The 23,463-nt window shown below is 47.7% G+C and overlaps 1 protein-coding gene across 1 annotated transcript in view; it reads left to right on the top strand.

Moving 5' to 3' along the window:
* The window catches only part of ALK (ALK receptor tyrosine kinase), a 576,734-nt gene that overhangs the window by 141,648 nt on the left and 411,623 nt on the right, over positions 1–23,463 (top strand). The window contains exon 3 of the mRNA XM_045010420.1: positions 17,488–17,643. Within this exon, the coding sequence (XP_044866355.1) occupies positions 17,488–17,643 (156 nt within the window). The remainder of the gene's footprint in view (positions 1–17,487; positions 17,644–23,463) is intronic.

Genomic DNA, 23,463 nt, shown 5'->3' with positions numbered 1-23,463 from the left:
TGTCAAAATATGACAGTTCACATCCTGCTACTATGTTGAGTCAACTGGAATGTGAGTTTCCTAACAATCCTCTTTAGAATCAGTTCTTTAGACATTTGTACAGAACATGCAGTAGAAATTCCCTTTCATAGAGATGTTTGTCTTGTGTGCATGAGAAATTTGGGGGACAAATATTTCCATCTCTGAGCACATGCACTATAGCTGGACCCAGTGATGAGCTGCCAAATTTTTAACAACCGGTTCCCTCCTCCCTCCAAAATTTTAACAACGGGTTCCCTCCTTCCCCCCCCTCCGGGGGGGGGGGTCGTGCCCCATCCAACCCCTCATGTTCCTTGACACACACACTCCGAGACCCCTGACCCATCCCCCCCTTCCCTGTCCCCTGACTGCCCCTTGCCGCCCCACCCAACCCCTCCTCTCATTCTCAATGGCCCCCCAGAATCCCTACCCCATACAACTACCCCTTCTCTCTGTCCCTGAGTGCCCCCACCACCTCATCCAACCCTGCTCTTTCCTGACTGCTCCCAGGGACCCTTGCCCCCATTCAATCCCCCTGTTCCCTGCCCTCTGACCCCCCCACCCCCAAACTCCCCTACCCTCTCTCCAACACCCCCTCCCTGCCCCCTTACCGCGCTGCCTGGACGTGGCTGGGCCGGGACAGGAGTCGCGCGGCCGGAGCCGGAGGATGCGGCGGGAGCCCAGCGGCCGGAGCCAGGTAGGGCTGCGGCCAGAGCTGGAGCCGGGCAGCTGGGGCCGCCGCCACGCCCAGACCCGCGCTGCCAGAGCCCGGCCCCCTGGCAAAACAGCAGGGGCAGCTGGAGCCACGGGGCCAGGCCGGGCTGGAGGTGGGGGGCCGTGTCCAGAGCCGAGCACCCCGGTAGGTGGGGGCACGGCAGGGCCGGGGGGGTTGCGGCCGGAGCCGGGTGGCCGGGGAGGAGTTCGGGGGGGGGGGTCGGGGACGCGGGGCCGTGCCGCAGCCAGTGAGGGTCGGGCGGGGACCCGGGGACGGGGGGGCCGGGCAGGGTCGCGGCCGGGAACGCGGGGCCAGGAACGCGGGGGGGGGCGGGGCGCGGCCAGGGAGGGTCGGGCGGGGACCCGGGGAGGGTACGGCCGGGGAGGGGTTCGGGGGGGAGTCGGGGACGCGGGGCCGGGGAGGGTCGCGGCCGGGGACGGGGGGGGGGACGTGGGGCCGTGCCGCAGCCGGTGAGTGTCGGGCGGGGACCCGGGGCCGGGGGGGCCGGGCAGGGTCGCGGCCAGGAACGCGGGGGGGGGGGGGGGACGCGGCCAGGGAGGGTCGGGCGGGGACCCGGGGACGGGTGGCCGGGCAGGGTCGCGGCCGGGGAGGCGGGGACAGGCCGCGGCCAGGGACCGGCCAGGGCACACGTCGCCCCCCCCCCCCCCGTTTCCTACCTCAGCGTCGTCTTCCTGGGCCGGGGAAGCCTGCTTGCTTCTCAGCCCTCCCAGGCTTCCCGCGCGAACAGCTGATTCGCGGGAAGCCGTGGGGGAGGAGAAGCAAGGAGGAGCTTCATGGCAGGAGGTGGAGGCAGAATTCGCAACGGTTTGCGTGAACCGTTTGCTAAAATTAGACGCCGGACAGAGAACTTTAGCATCTGGTTCTCTGTCCGGCGTCTAATTTTAGCAAACGGTTCGCGTGAACCGTTGCGAACCGTCTGCAGCTCACCCCTGGCTGGACCCACCTAATCTGTCAATTTCTTATGGCTGGAGGAACGGAAATGAAGTCTGTGTTGGCGGTTTCATTCCCCCATGAGATGTCTTGACAGACTGTGCTTATAACTAATTGATGAAGGAATCCTGGCTCCTTTTCTTTGTAGCCTGATTTTGAATGAACAAAGTAGTTGTCACAGATTTTGGTGACTGAGTCTCCAGTGCACAGAAAGGAATAGGGAAGACATAAAGTGACTGCTGTCAGTTTAGAGATCCGTGTAACAGACAAATGAGTGGCTGTGTTGTTTAATCTAAGAAGTGGGCACTGAGATGTTATTTGTCACTGCTGGATTAATTTAAAGGCTTTTGGCTGAGTTGAGTTCTCTATCTGTATTTCTCCAAAGATAGAGGCAACACGTCCTAGTGATTAGTGCACAGGCTTAAAGTCAGGACTTCTGAATTTTATTGCCAGCAGTTTACAGCGTCTTTGTAGAACACATGGATTTTATTATTCTAAGCTCATATGGTATTTTAGATCTAGCACTTAACATGTTCAGAGTGTGTTCAAATCATTGATGTAGGGGATAAGTGTTTCTCCCATTTTAAAAATGGCAAGGGAGGTTGGGAGGGTGGATAGCTGGCCCTTTATGGAGAGTAGGGCCCAGCCCCACCTGTGACTGTGGTTATGTCTACACTACCGATATTACAGCCACACAACTATGGTGCTGCAGGCTAGGAAGGAGAAGGGAGTTAGAGAAGCTCACCTTTACTCTGTTTTTTGAGTATCTTTCATTTATGGGATGGCCTTCCCAGGACTCTAAGGGTATGTCTACCCTGCAGTTAGACACCTACAGCTGGCCCATTCTAGCTGACTCAGCCACGTGGGGCTCAAGCTAGGAGACTAATTGCTGTGTAGACCTTTGGGCTCAGGCTGCAGCCCAAGTTCTGTGACTGGGAGGGTCTCAGGGTATGGAGCCTGGGCTCCAGGCCAAGCTGGAGTACCTACACTGCCATTAAACAGCCCCATGAGCCTAAGTCAGCTGGCATGGACCAGCCACCGTTTTTTAATTGCAGTGCAGACATATCCCAAGACAATGCTAACTTTTGCAAGACATTTGCAATACAAGCCCTCCCCAGGATGTGAAGATGGGACTTTGGGATGGATGGCAAACCCCTCCAGCCAACATATTTGTGGGACAGACCTAATTTCCCTGGGACTGTCTTACAACCAATGCTGCTTTTTCCTGGAAGCTGTGGAGTTAATTTAAATCTAGTGCTCCTACAAGCTGTCAGATTGACAGCCATGAAGAACAAAGTCTAGCATTTTCCCAGCAAATGGGCAGTAACCATGTGAGTTCTTTCACCCTAGCCCCACTACACAGCTCATTGTCACCCACCACTGTCTTAACCTGCCATCTCCCTGCACTGTGACAACATGACTGAAGAATCATTGGGTGATTATTCTTCTGGGGTAGATAGGCTTAAAATGGGATTCAAGACTAACCTTATAGGAGGCTCCCAGAATCCTAAAACTGTCTGTCGCATGCCATCTATACCTAAAAAGAACTGGGAAAGCTTTAGGAACTTGCTTTTTCTCTGAGATTAGTAAATGAAAACTTAATTGTTCAGTTCCCTGTCATGAATTAAAAGCTTTATAGGCCTTAAATACTGAGTGTATAGAGGTTAGTGGGTGTTAATGGAGGTCCCAGATCTCACTCAGCAGAGCGTTTCTCCACTATACAATTTAAATGATCTCTCTTCCCCAATGAATAACTGTCAATATAGTATTTATTTAAAAAGAAACTTACCATGGTAAGAATGTTTGATCCCTGTCCACTCTCTAGCTTCTGCCATTGCTACAACTGGTAGAGCCACGCTGTTGGGTATTGGACATGAATTAGTCAAATTTTTGCCAGCATAGGCAAGATTTTTGATTTAGATGCCTATATCTGAAAATACGGCATATGGGACAGCTAGTTAAATACCCAGTTGATATGTTTGCCATAAGCATAGGGCTGAGTGTGGGTGGGATTCACACTTAGTCAGAGAAGGGATAAATCAATCATTGATAATACCATTTCAAATCATGGTGGGCCAAGGGGGGGGGGAGGGGCTATGATCCTGAAAGTCAGAAAGAGAGGAGATGGGGGAAAAAAAACCTTTCTTGGGGGGGAGTTGGAACATACAAACTTATTTATATAAATAAATTCCTTGTTCTTTCCAAAGAGTCAACTCTGGTTTCCCTTACACCAGCTGCCTCATTGTGTGTGTGTGTGTGTGTGTGTGTCCTGGATAGTGAAGGAAGGTGAGCTGTCATACTGAAGGATATTTTCCAGTAGATCTCACTATTAAGGTGTTCTTCTTGAGATTTGGTTTATATTTTGTTTTTACTAGGCTTTTTTGTATAATTGAAAACTTTCACCAGCATAACTAAAATGGAGGTAGTTGTCATTCATATTGGAAAACTTACACCAACATAACTAACATAGATATAGTTATACCAGTGCAAATCCCTAATTATTTTTATTATTTATTTCTGTTCATCACACATAGTTGAGAGGAGCTCCAGAAGCTTAGCAATAACTTTGTGTTAGTTAGTCCAGTTTCATTACAAACTATCAGTCTAAAGAAGACAATGATTATAGCAAACATATGTTGACTGTACTAGAAGTTTTAATAGTTGGCAGTGTGCTACAAGTTATGCACAAATTCTGTTTTGAATCAACTATATTGGTTAACCTATCTCTAGGTGAAAAGCTTATGCTCATTTCAGGAAGGCAGCCACCACATTCAGTCATTTGACCAAGCACATGAGAGATAACAGGAAATTGGCATTAAACATGAAAATATGAGTTTACCAGACATGTGTCCTGAGAACACTTCAGTATGGTCCTGAGCACACTGCTGTACAGCAGGCATGAGAGAAGGCTAAATGCCTTCCACACCCACTGTCTTCTTCATATTTTAAATATCAAGTAAGAAACTGAAGTTCCTGATAGCATAGTATTTGAGACAGCAAAATTGCCAATCCTGATTACTGTTCTTAAACACAAATATCTTCATTGGTTTAGTTATCTGTACTGGATGGATGATGGACTCATTCTAAAGGACCTACTGCATGGAGAATATGTGGCTGCTCTAAGGCCACTGGGCTGTTGTAGGCTCAGGTTCAAAGACGTTTGCAAGAGGGATTTGAAAACTTCCAACATCAACATTACAAGCTCCAAAGAGTCAGCTAGCAACAGGCTACACTGGAGGGTGGTGCTGGAGGGCTGTGCTATACAAGGGCTGGAAAGAGTCAAAGAGGCTGAAGAGAGGTGGTTGAGAAAGAGAAAAATGAAAAGAACAAAGAGGAAATTACAGCAGGTGTCCTAGCAGCAGTAGTGCACCAGATTCATCTTCTGGCCCTGTGGGTTATGCTTGCACCATCTGTGACAAGGACTGCCATGCAAGAACTGGACTTTTTAGTAACTTGTGATGCTGCAGCATGACACATAGTAACAAAACTGCTTTGGCATTTTCACCATTAACTTTTGAGATGGACAGAAGACATCTATCTGCTATGTATTTATTTGTATTATCGTAGCACCTAGGAGCCCCAGTCATGGACCAGAGCCCCATTTGCTAGGTACTGTTCAAATATAAAACGTATACACAAGGTCTTAACATCATGTCTCAGTTACAATTTCCTACCTTCTCAATCAGGTAGTGACTTGCTTTATCTTTCTTAGCCAGATTTGGTAAGTTGGCATTTCCTTATATAGCCAGCAAGTTGTGATACGCACATTGATGGCTACAACCAAAATCTTAAACAGGTGGGTGTTTACCTTTGATTTTAAGCAACCAAGGTTAATTTATTTTCCATTTAAAAGTATACTGATGTAACAGATTTATTATAAACTGTCTGGGCATTCAAGAAACTGGAAGATGTAGTGAGCCTTCAACTTCTATGCTATATTTTAAAAGAGGCTTTGTGATTTACTGGACTTAGCATCTCCTTTAGAACATTTATGATCCATAGTGTTCATATAGCTACTGCATAAACACATACCTATGGATATAAATCTTTGTGAAAATCTCATTGCAAAAAAACTACTGAGTATGCACAATTGTCACCTTCTAGTCTTATTTGGGGAGTGGCTGGGGGAGGAGGTGGAAGGGGAGCTTGGAAAAAAAATCTCTGTAGGTTCTACTAAATTTAATTACTTCTACAGCGTGTGTTTATTTGAAAAAGGGAAATGATGGCTTATTTAATCAAATAAACTCCAAAAGCAATGAGTTCTTTTCCTACACTGCTAAACACACACACAGCATTGTGTAGGATTTAAACATAAGACAAAGATCAGAAAAGGGAGGTGAAAGACCTGTGTGGGTGCATTAAAAATTGACCAGTAATTTGTATTTGTGGAAGGAAGCAATTTGTGGAAGGAACGGATTCTATGCTTGTATATGTGGTATAGTCCTGCAGCAGCTACCAAAGAAGGTTACTTACAACTCAAGAACAGCTTGTAAATGAGCTTACATATAGTATATATGAAAATCATTTACTCTACATTGTGGACTGATCATTAACTTCGTTTGAGAGGAAGAATGGTCCTGTGATTAGGCCTGGGACTTGGGAGATTTGTTTTCAATTTCCTCAATACTCTTGGTTTTAATTTCAATACCACTGTCTTCCTTTGTGACCTTTAGCAAATCACTTAATCCCTATGCCCCTCATTTCTTAACCTGCAGAAAAGTTAGTACTTCCCTAGGGCAAGAGGGTGTTGTGAGAATAAATTCATTTAAAGCTTGTGAAGTGGTCGGATACTATCGTGATAATGCGTGTACAAGTCCCCTAAATAGATATGAATGCTTAATCAAATCAGACACTTCTTTAAAGGTGTATATGAGTCAAATATTGCATCTTCCTATGCAAAACTATCTATTTTAAATGTTGTTCTGAGCTGCATTCAGCCAGGCTGATCCAAGGAGGTATATGTTACACACCTCCCTGTGCCCCATGGGATTCAACATGAGGAAAGACAGGTGTCCTTGACATTCCCAGCCCTTCCTCTGGGTTCCCATTGCAGACAGGCAGCTTTAATTCCCATGAGGGGGCACACTACTGAGGAGATATTTGTTTATTGTTGAGTTGTATTACTGGAGTGCTTGATACCCCAGTCATAGACCAGGGTTTCACTGTATTAGGTGCTTTACAAACACAAAACAAAGGCAGTTTCTGTCCTGAGGCACTTACAGTCTAACTATAAAACAGAAGGCAACAGGTGATTACAGACAAATGGGGAGCAAAAGGAAAGAATGAGATAAAACTGAATAGCATAAGCAGAGGTGTCAGCAGACCAGCTGCTGTCAAGTTTTTGTAGGCATCCCAGTAGGGGAGAGTTTGAAGGAGGACAATGAAGTGGCTTTGCGGATATTTACAGGGAGCCGCTTTCGTGCTTGAGGGGTGGTATGAGAGAAAACACGAAGGCCCTTGTTTGAAAATTGTAACAAATGAGAGATGAAGGGTGGCATCACTAGCACAGTGGAGGCAGGTGGTGATGTCTTGATAGTATGAAAGAGAAGATGAGTGAGGGGGCATGAACCAGTTAATTTAATGGCTGTCCTTTCCATGCATTCTTTCTGGCCTGGGCCACCCAAGGGGGTCAGTTTTGACCTTCTAACATTAGAAAGCCAAAGTTTTTTTTCATTTCATGATGAGTTTGTCATGGGTCAGCTCTTTACAGTTGTTGGCCAAGCTATGCATGCTTATAAAGGGAGATTTATAATGTAAATGCTGGGAAGTGGGGAATGGAAAAGGCAGATGATGATATACAAAATATGCAAGATACACGAAATAAATATGTAATAGTTTTCAGAGTAGCAGCTGTGTTACTCTGTATCTGCAAAAAGAACAGGAGTACTTGTGGCACCTTAGAGACTAACACATTTATTTGAGCATAAGCTTTCGTGGGCTAAAACCCACTTCATCGGATGCATGCAGTGGAAAATACAGTAGGAAGACACACACACACACACACACACACACTCTCACACACCATGAAACAATGAGTGTTACCATACACACTATGATGAGAGTGATCAGTTAAGGTGAGCTATTACCAGCAGGAGAGAAAAAAAACTTTTTGTAGTGGTAATCAACATGGCCCATTTCCGGCAGTTGACAAGAAGGTGTGAGGAACCGTAGGGGGAAATAGTTTTACTTTGTGTAATGACCCATCCACTCCCAGTCTTTATTCAAGCCTAACTTAATGGTGTCTAATTTGCAAATTAATTCCAATTCAGCAGTCTCATTGGAATCTGTTTCTAAAGTTTTTTTTGTTGTAATATTGCAATTGTTAGGTCTGTAATTGAGTGACCAGGGAGGTTGAAGTGTTCTCCAACCAGTTTTTGAATGTTATAATTCTTGACATCTGATTTGTGTCCATTTATTCTTTTACGTAGAGACTGTCCGGTTTGGCCAATGTACATGGCAGAGGGGCATTGCTGGCACATGATGACATATACCACATTGGTAGATGTTGTGGAAGAAACAAATTGTGCAGGTGAATGAGCCTCTGATAGTGTGGCTCATGTGATTAGGTCCCCTGAATAGATATGTGGACAGAGTTGGCAATGGGCTTTGTTGCAAGGATAGCTCCTGGGTTAGTGTTTTTGTTGTGTGGTGGTGTAATAGTAATAACAGTGTAATAGTGTCATCCATGTCCTCCTTCCACCTATTGTTTCCTGTGCTTATATCTTGCATTTTGTCTCAAATTAGGCACTGAGCCTGGGAGCGTTTAGACAGGAGGGTAACTTCACACATGTGAGAAATCCCATTAAAGTTCAATGGACTATTTATGTGTACAGTTAATACTTATGTATGTGCCTTTTATGATTGGAGCCTTAGACTGTAAATGCTAAAGAGCAGGAATCGTGCAATGTTTTTGTACAGCACTTCGCACAATGGGACCTTGATTCTGGTTGGGGCTTTTGGAGATGCCATAGTACAAATTACAAATGTATTTGGTATTCCAAATAAATATGGTGCCCCCAGAAACTATGGTGGTGGAGCATACATAAATGTTAGTAATGATAAATAGTTTAGATTGATGGAAAAAGTCACGTTTTTAAATCTCTCTCCTTTCATTTGTGTTGGCATAGGCAGGCTAATATTAAATCATAGGCAGGGCTAACATTAAATCAAAGCTGTTTGGCTTTTCTCATGTCTTTTTGTGAGCTGGCACAAAACTGAAAAGACTCTTACACTTTATAGATTTTTAGTAAATCCTGAAGAATGGAAAACAATGTCAGGAAATTAAGAAAGTTTGGTGGCAGTGTTGTAAAAACTGGGTAGCATGTATGTGCAACAGCATCCCCTGCTGGGTGGAATCAAATCTGCTCTACTATATCATAACTAAGGCTAAGATTTTGGCATGGATATTTTTAATAAAAGTCACCGACAGGATCTGTGTAAAAAAGAAAAATTAACGGAAGCGATGACCTGTCTGTGACTTTTACTAACAATATCCGTGACAAAATGGGGATCTGCAGGTCCCCACACTGTCTGAAGTGGGTAGCTGCACAGGGGCTGGGAGCTGCCTGCAGTAGCTAGGGGCACGGCTGGGAGCTCTTGGGGTTCCCCCACCACTGGCAGTTCCAGGGGCTTCTGCCACCTGTGGTGGATGGAAGCTTGGGGGCACCCTGCAGCGGCTTGGAGCTCCAGAGGCTGTCAGAGGCAGTGTGGATACCCCGCAGTTCCCTGTGCCCGTAGGTGGTGGGGGACCCTGCAGATCCCAACCACTGCAGGCTGAAGTCACGGAGGTCACTGGAAGTCATGGATTCCATGACTTCCACAACCTCCGTGACTAAATTGTAACCTTAAGCATAACCTTTATATTGCTAAAAATGTTATCCTCTAACTCTAGAGATAGAGCCAACACATTTGCAATGGAAAGACTTGAGTTCTATCCTTGCTGCTACCGTGTGTTGTGCATGTCCATCGATTTGTTACATTTATTATCTCTGTAGTGTGACGAAGGAATTGACAAAATACATGATTAGAAAGTAGATTGTAAAAAAAAAACAAAAAATGAACACTAGACCTTGCTGATTCCATTTCCTCATTAAAGAGGCGAATTATCTGAAAGTATAGAGAAAAGGCAATAATATTAACTTTAGGATTAAAAGACGTTATCAGCAGGAGAATTGTCTGAACTGCATAAATATATGCAGTCTGGGAAGAAATGAGGTGCTTAATAGAGAATGTAATTGAAGTTTAAAAAAAAATCTTAGTTTGACTAATGTCAATTTAAATTATTTGTTTTAGTCTCACAATAGTGGCATGAGAGTGGATACTAAAGAAAATCTCCAGAGAACAACATTTTCCTCCAAGAGGGTCTTAAGAGTAGGCTTTTCAAAAATATCTAAGGGCCAGTTTTTAAATGTATTTAGGCACCTAAACATGCAGATAAGTGCCTCGTGGGATTTTTCAAAAGGGAGTTTAGTGCCTAGATGCTTGGGAAATCCTATTAGGTGCCTGTCTCTATCTTTAGGCACTTACAAATCTGGCCCTGAGTTATTTAGAAGCACAAGTCTCATCCAAAATCTGTGGACTGTTAACTGCAGACCAAGGCTGGGGAAGTCAACATACTTGATAGGGGCTTTCAAAAACTAAAGAAGGAAAAATCATTGGATATAGTAGTTGGAGATGAATTCAACACGTTACTGTATGTTGTCTTGGACAACTTTACTCCCAGGGCCAGATTAACCTTTTGTGGGCCCAGTGCCAAACATATTTGTGGGCCCCCATGGAGGCAATGGAGCATGGCGTGGGAAGGTCAGTCCCCGGAGTCAGGGGCCAGTCAGAGGCAAAGGGGCATGGCATGGCGGGGTGGCCCTGCTCCACCCAATGCGAGGGCACTATTTACAAACCGGCAGTTGCCAGACACAAAGTGGCCTGCCTGGCTCTGTGCTGCCAAAATCATAGAATCATAGAATCTCAGGGTTGGAAGGGACCTCAGGAGGTCATCTAGTCCAACCCCCTGCTCAAAGCAGGACCAAACCCAACTAAATCATCCCAGCCAGGGCTTTGTCAAGCCTGACCTTAAAAGCCTCTAAGGAAGGAGATTCCACTACCTCCCTAGGTAACCCATTCCAGTTCTTCACCACCCTACTAGTGAAAAAGTTTTTCCTAATATCCAACCTAAACCTCCCCCTCTGCAACTTGAGACCATTACTCCTTGTTCTGTCATCTTCTACCACTGAGAACAGTCTAGATCCATCCTCTTTGGAACCCCCTTTCAGGTAGTTGAAAGCAGCTATCAAATCCCCCCTCATTCTTCTCTTCTGCAGACTAAACAATCCCAGTTCCCTCAGCCTCTCCTCATAAGTCATGTGCTCCAGCCCCCTAATCATTTTTGTTGCCCTCCGCTGGACTCTCTCCAATTTATCCACATCCTTCTTGTAGTGTGGGGCCCAAAACTGGACACAGTACTCCAAATGAGGCCTCACCAGTGCTGAGTAGAGGGGGATGATCACATCCCTTGATCTGCTGGAAATGCCCCTACTTATACAACCCAAAATGCCATTAGCCTTCTTGGCAACAAGGGCACACTGTTGACTCATATTCAGCTTTTCGTCCACCGTAACCCCTAGGTCCTTTTCTGCAGAACTGCTACCCAGCCATTCGGTCCCTAGTCTGTAGCAGTGCATGGGATTCTTCCGTCCTAAGTGCAGGACTCTGCACTTGACCTTGTTGAACCTCATCATATTTCTTTTGGCCCAATCCTCTAATTTGTCTAGGTCCCTCTGTATCCTATCCCTACCCTCCAGCGTATCAACCACTCCTCCCAGTTTAGTGTCATCTGCAAACTTGCTAAGGGTGCAGTCCACACCATCCTCCAGATCGTTAATGAAGATATTGAACAAAACCGGCCCCAGCACCGACCCTTGGGGCACTCCACTTGATACCGGCTGCCATCTAGACATGGAACCATTGATCACTACCCGTTGAGCCCGACCATCTAGCCAGTTTTCTATCCACCTTACCGTCCATTCATCCAGCCCAGACTTCTTTAACTTGCTGGCAAGAATACTGTGGGAGACTGTATCAAAAGCTTTGCTAAAATCCAGAAATAGTACATCCACTGCTTTCCCCTCATCCACAGAGCCGGTTATCTCGTCATAGAAGGCAATTAGGTTAGTCAGGCATGACTTGCCCTTGGTGAATCCATGCTGACTGTTCCTGATCACTTTCCCCTCCTTTAAGTGGTTCAGGATTGATTCCTTGAGGACCTGTTCCATGATTTTTCCAGGGACTGAGGTGAGACTGACTGGCCTGTAGTTCCCTGGATCTTCCTTCTTCCCTTTTTTAAAGATGGGCACTACATTAGCTTTTTTCCAGTCATCCGGGACCTCCCCCGATCGCCATGATTTTTCAAAGATAATGGCCAATGGCTCTGCAATCTCATCGGCCAACTCCTTTAGCACCCTCGGATGCAGCGCATCCGGCCCCATGGACTTGTGCTCGTCCAGCTTTCCTAAATAGCCCCGAACTACTTCTTTCTCCACAGAGAGCTGGTCACCTCCTCCCCATACCGTGCTGCAGAGTGCAGCTGTCTGGGAGCTGACCTTGTCTGTGAAGACAGAGGCAAAAAAAGCATTGAGTACACTAGCTTTCTCCACATCCTCTGTCACTAGGTTCCCTCCCTCATTCAGCAAGGGGCCCACACTTTCCTTGACTTTCTTCCTGTTGCTAACATACCTAAAGAAACTCTTCTTGTTACTCCTAACATCTCCGGCTAGCTGCAACTCCAAGTGTGATTTGGCCTTCCTGATTTCACACCTGCATGCCTGAACAATACTTGAAAAATGCCCCTTCCCTTGGGGGTGGGCGTATGCCACACCACAGAGACCCCACATCCAACACCCCCTGACTCCCTATGGCCAGAGGCACCCCCGGACATAGGCGGCAGGTTTGTATAATTTTTGGTGGGGCCCAAAATGGTGGTGCCCCCCCGCTCCCGCCCTGTAAGCCGATATAAAATGAAGCTACACCGCGTCAGCGCCACAAGATTACAAGGGTCAATTAAAAGTGGAAAGTCAGAAGCAGCACTTGCCTACTTCAATATACGGTATTATATTTTGTTGCATCTGTTGTGATGAAGTGGGAATGTTCTTAATATTTTCTCTGAATACTGTGTGGGTGCCTCAGTTTCCCCTGCAAGATGCCAACTGAAGGTGTTGGGGACAAAGAGATCAGGTGGCCTCCTTGTCCAGAAGAGACAGAGAGGCCAGAGGAGGGAGTGTCAGTTTGGAGCTGGCTGGGGAAATTGGGAGAGACCCAGAACTTGGTTCTGGGCTCCCCACCCCCCAAGATGGACCTGACAGAGGGGTTCTGTTTTCTGTACCAACAAGCTCTGTTTAAACTGTGTTCCCGTCATCTAATAAACCTTCTGTTTTACTGTCTGGCTGAGAGTCACATCTGACTGCAGAGTTGGGGTGCAGCGACCTCTGGTTGCCCCAGGACCAGCCTGGGCAGACTCACTTTGGAAAGTGCATGACGTGGAAGGGCATGCTGAATGCTCCGAGGTCAGACCCAGGAAGGTGTAAGCTTCTTGCCCTGGAGACAGTATGCTCCGAGAGAGGAGGCTCCCCCAGAGTCCTGACTGGCTTTGTATGGAGATGTTCCAAAGCATCACAGCATCCCCTTCCACACCGTGCACTTCCCAGAAGTCCGCACAGGCACTGACACTCCCTCCTCCGGCCTTTGTCTCTTTTCCAGGCATTAGGAGGCCACCTGATCTCTCTGTTCTCCAACACCTTCAGTTGGCACCTTGCAGGGGAAACTGATTTGGGAGAAATGAAGTAAAAACTGCCCAAACCGAGCTTGAGCACTCCTGAATTTTGAGGTGTTCAAATCTGGAAGGCAGGTGCTGGGGGTGGGAGAGGGCTGTGGGCTCCATGGGGGAGCATGGCAGCAACTGTCTGGAGCTGCATGGAGCCAGATACGCTGGTCTGAGTGGCACAGTAAGCGGTTTGGGGGTTGGAGAAGAGGTAGGGAGTTCCGGGGGGCAGTCAAGGGACAAGGAGCAGGGGGAGTTGGATGGGGCAGAGGTTCGAAGGGGCAGTCAGGGGACAGGCAGCAATTGGATAGGCATGGGAGTCTAAGAGGTTTATCAGGGGACAGGTAGGGGGTGCGGTCCTGCGGGGGGGAAGTTGGGTGGGGTCTCAGGAGGGGGCAGTTGGGGACAAGGAGAAGGGAGGCTTAGATAGGGGCTGAGGTCCCAAGGGGCAGTTAGGGGCAGGGGTCTCGGGAGGGGGTAATTGGGGAACAAGGACCAGTGGGGCTTAGATAGGGGGTGGAGGTTCTGGGGGGCAGTTGGGGCAGGGGTCTGGGGAGGGGGCAATCAGCGGACAGAGGCTGGGATTCAAAGGGCTCTGGGCTGCTGGCAGCCGCGGGGATCCCAGAGCCCTTTGAATCCCAGCCCCGGCTGGGAGTCAGAGGACTCTGGGCTGCCTGCAACCGCAGGGAGCCCAGAGCCTTTTAAATCCCAGCCGGGGCGGGAATCAGAGGGCTCTGGGCTGCCCGCTGCGGCGGGGAGCCCAGAACCCTTTAAATCTCAGCCGCTGCTGGGATTTAAAGGGCTCTGGGCTGCCTGCAACCGCGGGGAGCCCGCAGCCCTTAAAAACTCAGCCGCGGCAGGGATTTAAAGGGCTCTGGACTGCCTGCAACCGGGGGGAGCTGAGACCCTTTTAAATCCCAGCCGCAGCCGGGAATCAGAGGGCTCTGCGCTGCCCGCTGCGGCGGGGAGCCCAGAGCCCTTTAAATCTCAGCCGCGGCAGGGATTTAAAGGGCTCTGGGCGGCCTGCACCCGGGGAGCACAGAGCTTTTAAAATCCCAGCCGCGGCCGGGAATCAGAGGGCTCTGGGCTCCCCGCCGCAGCAGGCAGCCCAGAGCCCTCTGATTCCCGGCCGCGGCTGGGATTTAAAAGGCTCTGGGCTGCCCGCCGCGGCGGGGAGCCCAGAGCCCTCTGATTCCCGGCCGCGGCTCGGATTTAAAAGGCTCTGGGCTCCCCGCGGTTGCAGGCAGCTCAGAGCCCTTTAAATCCCAGCCGCGGCCGGGAATCAGAGGGCTCTGGGCTGCCTGCTGCAGCGGGAAGCCCAGAGCCCTCTGATTCCCGGCCGCGGCTGGGATTTAAAAGGCTCTGGGCTGCCCGCCGCAGCAGACAGCCCAGAGCCCTCTGATTCCCGGCCGCGGCTGGGATTTAAAAGGCTCTGGGCTGCCCGCCGCAGCAGACAGCCCAGAGCCCTCTGATTCCCGGCCGCGGCTGGGATTTAAAAGGCTCTGGGCTGCCCGCCGCAGCAGACAGCCCAGAGCCCTCTGATTCCCGGCCGCGGCTGGGATTTAAAGGGCTCTGGGCTCCCCGCCGCAGCGGGGAGCGCAGAGCCCTTTAAATCCCAGCCGCGGCTGGGATTTAAAAGGCTCTGCGCTCCCCGCGTTTGCAGGCAGCCCAGAGCCCTTTAAATCCCAGCCGCGGCTGGGATTTAAAAGGCTCTGCGCTCCCCGCGGTTGCAGGCAGCCCAGAGCCCTTTAAATCCCAGCCGCGGCCGGGAATCAGAGGGCTCTGGGCTGTCTGCTGCGGCGGGCAGCCCAGAGCCTTTTAAATCCCAGCCGCCGCCAGGAATCAGAGGGCTCTGGGCTGCCTGCAACCGCGGGGAGCCCAGAGCCTTTTAAATCTCAGCCGCTGCTGGGATTTAAAGGGCTCTGGGCTGCCTGCAACCGCGGGGAGCCCAGAGCCTTTTAAATCCCAGCCGCAGCCGGGAATCAGAGGGCTCTGGGCTTCCCGCTGCAGCAGGCAGCCCAGAGCCTTTTAAATCTCAGCCGCTGCTGGGATTTAAAGGGCTCTGGGCTGCCTGCAACCGCGGGGAGCCCAGAGCCTTTTAAATCCCAGCCGCAGCCGGGAATCAGAGGGCTCTGGGCTTCCCGCTGCAGCAGGCAGCCCAGAGCCCTCTGATTCCCAGCCGCGGCTGGGATTTAAAGGGCTCTGGGCAGCCCTGGCGGCGGCGGCAGCGGCGGGGGGGCGCTCCAAGCAGGGGAGAAAAAACATTGGTGGGGCAGAGCCCCTGCTTGGGATTTATTCATGGGGCTAAAGCCCCAGAGCCCCATATAAGTCGGCGCCTATGCCCCCGGACCCATGCACAACACCACCCCTGCTCACAACCTCACCACAACTGCCCAGCACCACCCACAAAATCCCCACACAGATCCTCCCTGGCCCTTCACAGCCCAACCCCCACCCAACACACACACTCCCCACAGACCCACTCCCCCAAGCCCTGCCTCCAGGCCGCACTCACCAGCCTTTCTGGGAAGCGACTGTATCTGTTGGGCTGAGCTGGCAGTGCAGCCAGGGCTGGTCCCAAGGCCGGGAATCACTCCAGCCCCTCGCACCTGGGCCCCACCTGTCTCATATATACACACACACGCACCTGGCTGAGACTGGCCAGGCTTCTGCACCAGACCCAGGTAGCTCAGCTCTGAGGAGACAGGTGGGGCCCCACAGGTGGTGGGAAGCAGAGTCTGCCCAGAGCCAGAGGTGCACTGGGGTCCGGACAGGGGGCTGAGAGGAGCAGGGGGTGGGGAAAGGGAGCGGAGGGGAGCTCTCAGGCGGCCGGCAGGCAGGCCAAGAGCAGCAAGTGGTGGGTGGGGGGAGCCAGCGGGGTTTCAGGGCGCTGTGCAAGCGGAGCAGGCCAGGGCCACTTCTCAGCATGGGCCCAGCTCCAGGGACCCACTAGAGCCATTTTAAACCCGGCACTGACTCCATAATATGATGGTGAAAATACTGTATTCTGAGCAGGGATTCTTAATTGCACCAACAGTTTTAAGCATCTTTAGAAAAGTCTGTTCCTAAAAGAGAACTCGGTGCTGGGGAAAGGTGTGGGTAGCGAGCTTTGGTGGTTGAAGTCCCACTGACCACAGGACACTCAGCAACAAATCAAGCTTCCGCTGCTGCACTAATGTGCCTCACCCTGAAGGACCACTTTTGTGAATGAAAGGTCACTTCAGTCACCCATGAGCCATTTAACCACAGGTCTCTCTGTTGAGGCTGCCATACAATATACCAGTTGTGCTCACGATTGGTGTGTTGCAGAACCCCTGTCCTCTAGGAGCTGGTCTGAGACCAGCAATTCATAGACCACTGAACAGTCTTCAGATTGTAATGAGCTTCTATTGACTTGGGTGGAATTTGAACTGACATCCTATAATAGAAAAGCTCTATATCCAATTTTCCTCTAAGATATCCAGTTACCTTTCTCTAATTAAGGGTAGTCAATTATTTTTTGTCAACGTCCAAATTTCTTGGTCAAGGTATAGTCAAGGTCCAGACTCCAGAGCAAATACTAAAAAATAACAATAATGATAATAAGTAAATAATTTTGGGGTCTCTTCAAAAGCGTCGGGTGGTCTGGATTTGGCTTGCAGTCAGTCTGTTGACAACCCCACTCTAGATAATTTTTTTCCTGCTTGAAAATCTTTGCTGGCCCTCTTTTCCCCCCAAAAGATGTAGTGGCCTCTGGCCCTTCCTCTTCGTTTGCTGCTGCTCCGTTCACCCCACAAGGCACCTTTAGAGTTTGGTTTATTCTGAACTCCTCTTCTGTCAATCATTTGATCTGATCTGAACTTTCCTGTGTCCCTTTTTATTTGGAAAGGGAGTAAAATGCAAGGAGAAACATGTATAAAAATAAGTCCTAACTCACGTAAGAAATATGACTGATTAGGAGGGGAGAAGTTGGATTTTATTAACCCTATGTGTACTGTCTGTTTTCTTGTAACAGTGTTTGACTGCAATTTTGAATTGCCTTGTGAGCTGGAATATTCTCCTCCACTGAAGGACAAAGAAAACCACAACAGGACCTGGCACAGAGTGAGTGCAGAGAAGCTAAACCTTTTGGATGGACCAGAGAGAGATTACTCTGAGGATTCACCAAGAGGTAGGATGAGCAAGTGTATTTAATCTCCTTAAAATAATGGTGGTGTGCTTGTAGATACCACACCCTATACAATGTTTGGGGCAATTCTGTTCCTTTCTCTGTGACAAGCAACAAATGAACTTAAGGGAATTGCTCTGTCTATAGGAAGCAAAATAAGACTGGATTGAAATCAGCTTTGGGATTGTAAAAATCTGAACCAGACTGGACTCTGGACATTGCACTTGGAGTTGAATAATAATATTTTACACATCTATAGCACCTTTCCTCTGAGGTTATTGGTGGGGGTGGGGGAGAAAGGATCAATTCTGCTTTGCATCACCCTGCGTATACTGAGGCACATGGAGTCTGACATGCTCAAAGTCATTCTGTGAGTCAGTGGAAGAGCAGAGAATAAAATCCATGTGTTCTGCATTATTGTTCATTGCTAAACGCTAGGCACAGATGTCTTACTTGGAAGCCAGTGCAAACAATTTTCTTGTCAAGATTTAAGATTTTTCCATCAAAGCTATTTAGAGAGAAAATAAATACTAAGCATTTGACATTATCATCAATAAAGCAATGTATATTTAAATAAAGAGATCTAGAAGTAGGAAAAGTAAAAAGTGTGTAAGTTTTCTTTTCTCGCTCTTTTGAATCAAAGATGGCTTCTTTGACCTTCTTGGGTATTTCTTAAATCTGCTTTTAATCAAACCTGACAACAGCAGCATATTTCATTCAGATTATAAATGACAAAAGGATCAGCAAACTGCACTTTGCCTTTTTAATCCTAAAAAAGTAGCAGAAAATCCCACCCCCTTCTACCTGTTGTGGGTACCTGCTTGAAAACTGCCCCTGCTAAAAGTCAGGGTGTCATTTAAGTGGCTGGAACCACAAATGGGAGAGGAAAGTAGGGACACATCCAAACAAATGTTGGGGGAAAGTTTCCTCTGCAACCTCCCTCTGTATTAGTCTCAGAAAGACATCTTTATTTCTTCTGTCTTCACCATGTACTATGCTTTCCCATGTGCTTCCCAAACAGCATTCTTTATGCATCAGCTTTTGGTGCCTGTTCCTTCAACCTTACTCATGTTGAGTTATTGCATTGATTTAAGAGATTTATCATGGATCGGTGGAAAGACTGGACTGATGAAAGAAATGTCAGGATCAGGACCCCATTGTGCTAGACACTGTACAAACACATAAGATGATGAAGCTTATGTTCTTTGCATTTTGCCTTTAATTGGATTGTAAGAAACAATAGGAAGGAAGGGGGGAGAAGAGAAGGAAGAATAGCAGTAATGAAAGCAATTTAAGTAGCCTAGCTAAGTGCAATGCACAAAATAAAGTCCCTGCATCAGAGAGAGATGCCCAGAAAGCAGGATGCATTGGGTAAACCAGAAATGGGATGCTTTAGATGAAGGTGTTAAATATTTAAGTCTTCTCCTTTCACTTCTTATGGAAGTTCTGGCTGAATGGGACTTTAAGAAGGATTAGAAAGAGAAGGTTGGTTGCTTGGTGAACTGCTTTGAGAGGAGGTTCCACACCAAAAGGGTAGTGGGGAGGAAGGCATGGAGACAGAAATGGAAGGTGTGATGAGGCTGGAATAGTTGGTGGAGTAGCGAGAGAATGAAGGAACCCAATAGGATAAGAAGTCCAAGATATAGAGAGGGCCTTGAAGCCATGGAAAAAGAGTTTAAACTCAGTGGGTGAAATCCTGGCCTTTTTAGGGTATGTCTACACTGCAATTAAAATCTCATGGCTGGCCAGTGCCAGCTGAGTTGGGCTAATGGTCTGCAGTGTAGACGTTTGGGCTTGGGCTGCAGCCTGGGCTCTAGGACCCTGTGAGATGGGAGGGTCCCAGAGCTCGGGCTGCAACCCAAGCTCCACGGTCTATACCGCAGTTGAGCAGCCTCTTAGCCCAAGCCCCAGAAGACCAAGCCAGCTGGTGCAGGCCAGCCACAGGCGTCTAATTGCAATGTAGACATACCCATAGAAGTCAATAGGAGTTTCACCCTTGGGTGAAATCCTGGCCCTTGTGTCTTCAGTGTAGTTTTCAAGGGAGTACATTCGCTATCCATGAATGTGTTCTGGATCCTGCTTCTGTGATCATTAAGCTTTGAATAATTAGTAATTGGTCTTTGAAGGATTTGTTTTCATGCTGCTGTAAATATTTCAGAGTTGGACTGAGGTTTAAAGTCCAACCCGTGCTAGAGGGGTAATGAAGTCATTTGGCTGACATGGGGAGGGGACTAGAGTAGGAGCCTGTGCGGTCGATGGAGTCAGACTTGGATTTGTTTGGGGTTTTTAAACAAATAGACAAATTGAGGGTAGTCAATAATTCATTTTGTGGTGACTCAAGCCCTTGCAGAACCTCCTGAAAAGCCTTGCAGTTCCCAAATGACTGTAACTTCTTTTGCATATGAAGATGGATTTGAAAATTCTACACTCATAGCTTTCTATTTTACATCACTTTAATTACAGCTGCTTGGCACAGAGACATTTTGTGTGGTCTGTTTCAATCTGAAATAACTAAGCACAGTAATTCCAACCCCCACTGTTTGTTTCCTGCACAGCATACTTCCAATTATTCAAGTCCCATTTCATCTCCATTCATGAACTGTAATGAACAGAAGTAAATAAGCAGATAGCATAACCTAATTTTGAGTCATTTTAACTCATCCTTGTCACTTGACTATCAAGTCATGTCAAGTGAATTTCCTCTTAATCAAGACAAATATCCAAGCCTGCTTCCATTATCCTCCCTTTATGTATAAAGATTAGTAGAAATTCACTGATAATATTTGACACTGAGAAGCAATATTCCCAGCTGTGTCTTAGACTCAGTGTATGAATTTGGACAAACTTCTTGCAACTCTAGTATCCCCTTTTGAAAAATGTAGGTGATAGCATTTATATACATTTTTAAAACATGTTGAGATTCACAGAAGAAAGGTGCTAGTAATTAAGTGACATTAATTATTATTAAAACCACCTGAATGGTACACTCTTGCTACAGAAAACTAGTGGATATTTGTAAATGAGGCACCTTTCAGTGTATGTATTGGGAATAACAGTGGTGCATTGCTTTGTATTTACAGTTATACAGCAAGCTTTTCACTAATAGTCCCCCCATCGCTCCGCAGTTAGTGGATCAATCATCCATGTCCAAGACAACACAATCACTTGGTGAATCTACAAGCTTAGGCCCTGATCCTGCAAAGAGTTATATATATGCTTAATTTCTCCCAAGCAACTAGCTCCATTGAAGCCAATGGGATGTTCACATTCTTAAAGCTTATGTGTAAGTCTTTGCAGGTTCAGAGCCTTATTATATTTAAATTTCAGTAGGAGCCTGATTCAAAGTCCAGTGAAGACAATGGTAAAGACTTGCACTGACTTTGCTGGGCTCAGGATCAGGCCCATATGCACGTTAGTGACTAGGTAACCCATTGTAGGCTACCACATTTTGTAATTCATGAAGAATAGGAAAATAAATGCCATAAAATATTCAGGAATACTGCATCACAGAAAGTATTCATTTATTTTGACAAGTATGATTAATTTTTAATTATTTATGATACTTCATAATATATTCTACCAGAAAAAGTACAGCAATATATTTTGTAGTGAAATATTAGTAATAGATCTTGCGGCAGTGCTATCCCTGCTGTTAAATCTTTGCTAAGAAGGCAGATGAGACAACTAGATTTTTGGTTAAAATGACTGGGTTTGCAGATCAGTGAAGTTCTACTGTATCTGTTTGTTATATCCCAAGTAAGACAGAGAGATTTCTCTCTCCATCAAAAAGTGGCCGAACCAGAACCTCTGTATCTGAATTCTGGATCCAGATCCAAGCTTCCTATGTCTGTGGGTGCCATTCAGACACAGCCCTGAAGTGTGTATGTGTGTCTTGAACTGACAGAAATGGACTGAGTTGTCTTTTTAGTGCTGAAAAAGCATTTTTCATTTTTGATAACCAAAATTAAATTAGATATTTTATTTGTAAATGCAATATAATTGATTTATGTCAAAAATAGAAAAACTTTGACAGAATCAAAATTTTGGGATTTTATTGAAAAGCCATTCTTCGTCAGAGAAAGGTTTTGCTTTAAAAACAAAACAAAAGACCTTTTACTTCTGAGTGCATATTGCACCACACTTCTTAACTGAAGGGAAAAAACAAAGGTCACCTTGTTTATCGGGACTTAATCCAGATGGTCAAACAGTTTAAAAATGGTTTAGGAACATTTTTCTGAATAAGTGTCACATTTGATCTGTGAGGTCAGTGTTAGTTATTTGTAAAAATTAGGATGGCATCAGGTATTCATGAAAGTATATGCAAATCCTCCTAATCTTTTAACAAATTTGAGCCCAAATGGTGATCCAGCCAGGAGTGAATTTTTCACTATTAAGTATTCTCCTGCTTAAAAGATTGTCATTCAATCAGGGAGTGGAAATATTATCGTATGACTTAACTAGATCAACCACACACCACAAATAGTGAATGGATGAGGCAAACTGTTTGCAAACAGCCCATAGTTTGAAAATTATTCATCCATACTATTGCAAAGAAAAGATTATTCACAGGGTTGATGCACAAGCTCCTTATAAACAGAAGAGGTTAGATTTTTATAATACATATTGCTTGTAATGAATAGTTCTACCAGCTCTACATCAGATCAGATTTTGTTTGGAGACTGAACATGACAGAATATATATATCAAATCAGGGTCGCCCAGAGGGGGGGCAAATGGGGCAATTTGCCCCGGGCCCCGAGCTCCGCAGGGGCCCCCAAGAGAAGAGCGGAGGCTCCTGCCTCCGCCCCTCTCCTGGAGCCTCAGCGCATCAAGCGCCGAGTCTCCGGCCGAGCCCCTGAGCCCCGCCCCGTTCCGAGTCGCGTGGTGAGGGGGCAGGGCTGGGAGCTCCAACGGGGCCTGAGCCCCACCCCGCTCAGAGCGGCGTGGGGAGGGGGCGGGGCAGCTGCCTCCGCTCGGCGTGGAGCTTACAGCCCCGCCCCCTCACCACGCAGCTCTGAGCGGGACGGAGCTCAGGGGCCCCGCCGGAGACGCGCTCGGGTAAGGGGGGGAAGCGGGACCCGCCGCCGCAGCGCAGCCCGGTCTTCGGCGGCGGGGGGCCCCTTCTGTTCCGGGACCCGCCGCCGAAGTGCCCCGAAGACCCGCGGCGGGGACCCCCCCCCGCCACTGAATTACCGCCGAAGACTGGGCTGCGCTTCGGCGGCGGGTCCCGCTTCGGCGGTAATTCGGCGGCGGGGGCCTCCCGCCGCGGGTCTTCGGGGCACTTTGGCGGTGGGTCCCGGAACGGAAGGGCCCCCCGCCGCCGAAGACCCCGGGCCCCCAGAATCCTCTGGGCGGCCCTGTATCAAATACGATCACACAGCCACATAGGAACATATACAATATTAAAATACTAAAATGCATCTGATTTTGAAAACACAAACTCCTGATGCCAAAACCCCAAAGTGCCATGAAGAAAAGATGCCACTTTTCATAATGGTCAGATCCCAGCTCATGCTCCCTCTTCACAGACAAAATGCACTGGATATTCTTGGCATTCTGCAGCCTACCCTCCTAGTTAGTGATACACTTGTGCTTTGTTATTGCAACATTATTTCACTTTAATGAGCCTGCTCTAAAGAGGCTAAGGGCTTGGCTACACTTACAAATTTGCAGCGCTGCAGCAGGGTGTGAAAACACACCCTCTGCAGCGCTGCAAATTGAGCGCTGTCCGTTATTCCCCACAGGGAAGTGGAGTACGGACAGCGCTGGGGGAGTTTTCTCCCCGCGCTGGTGCTGTGATTACACTTAGCGCTTCAAAGCGCTG

Source organism: Mauremys mutica, chromosome 3 (genome assembly GCF_020497125.1).
Source record: "Mauremys mutica isolate MM-2020 ecotype Southern chromosome 3, ASM2049712v1, whole genome shotgun sequence".
NCBI lineage: Eukaryota > Metazoa > Chordata > Testudines > Geoemydidae > Mauremys > Mauremys mutica.
The sequence above is the reverse complement of the archived record's forward strand: the minus strand, read 5'-3'. Positions and strand labels throughout refer to the sequence as shown.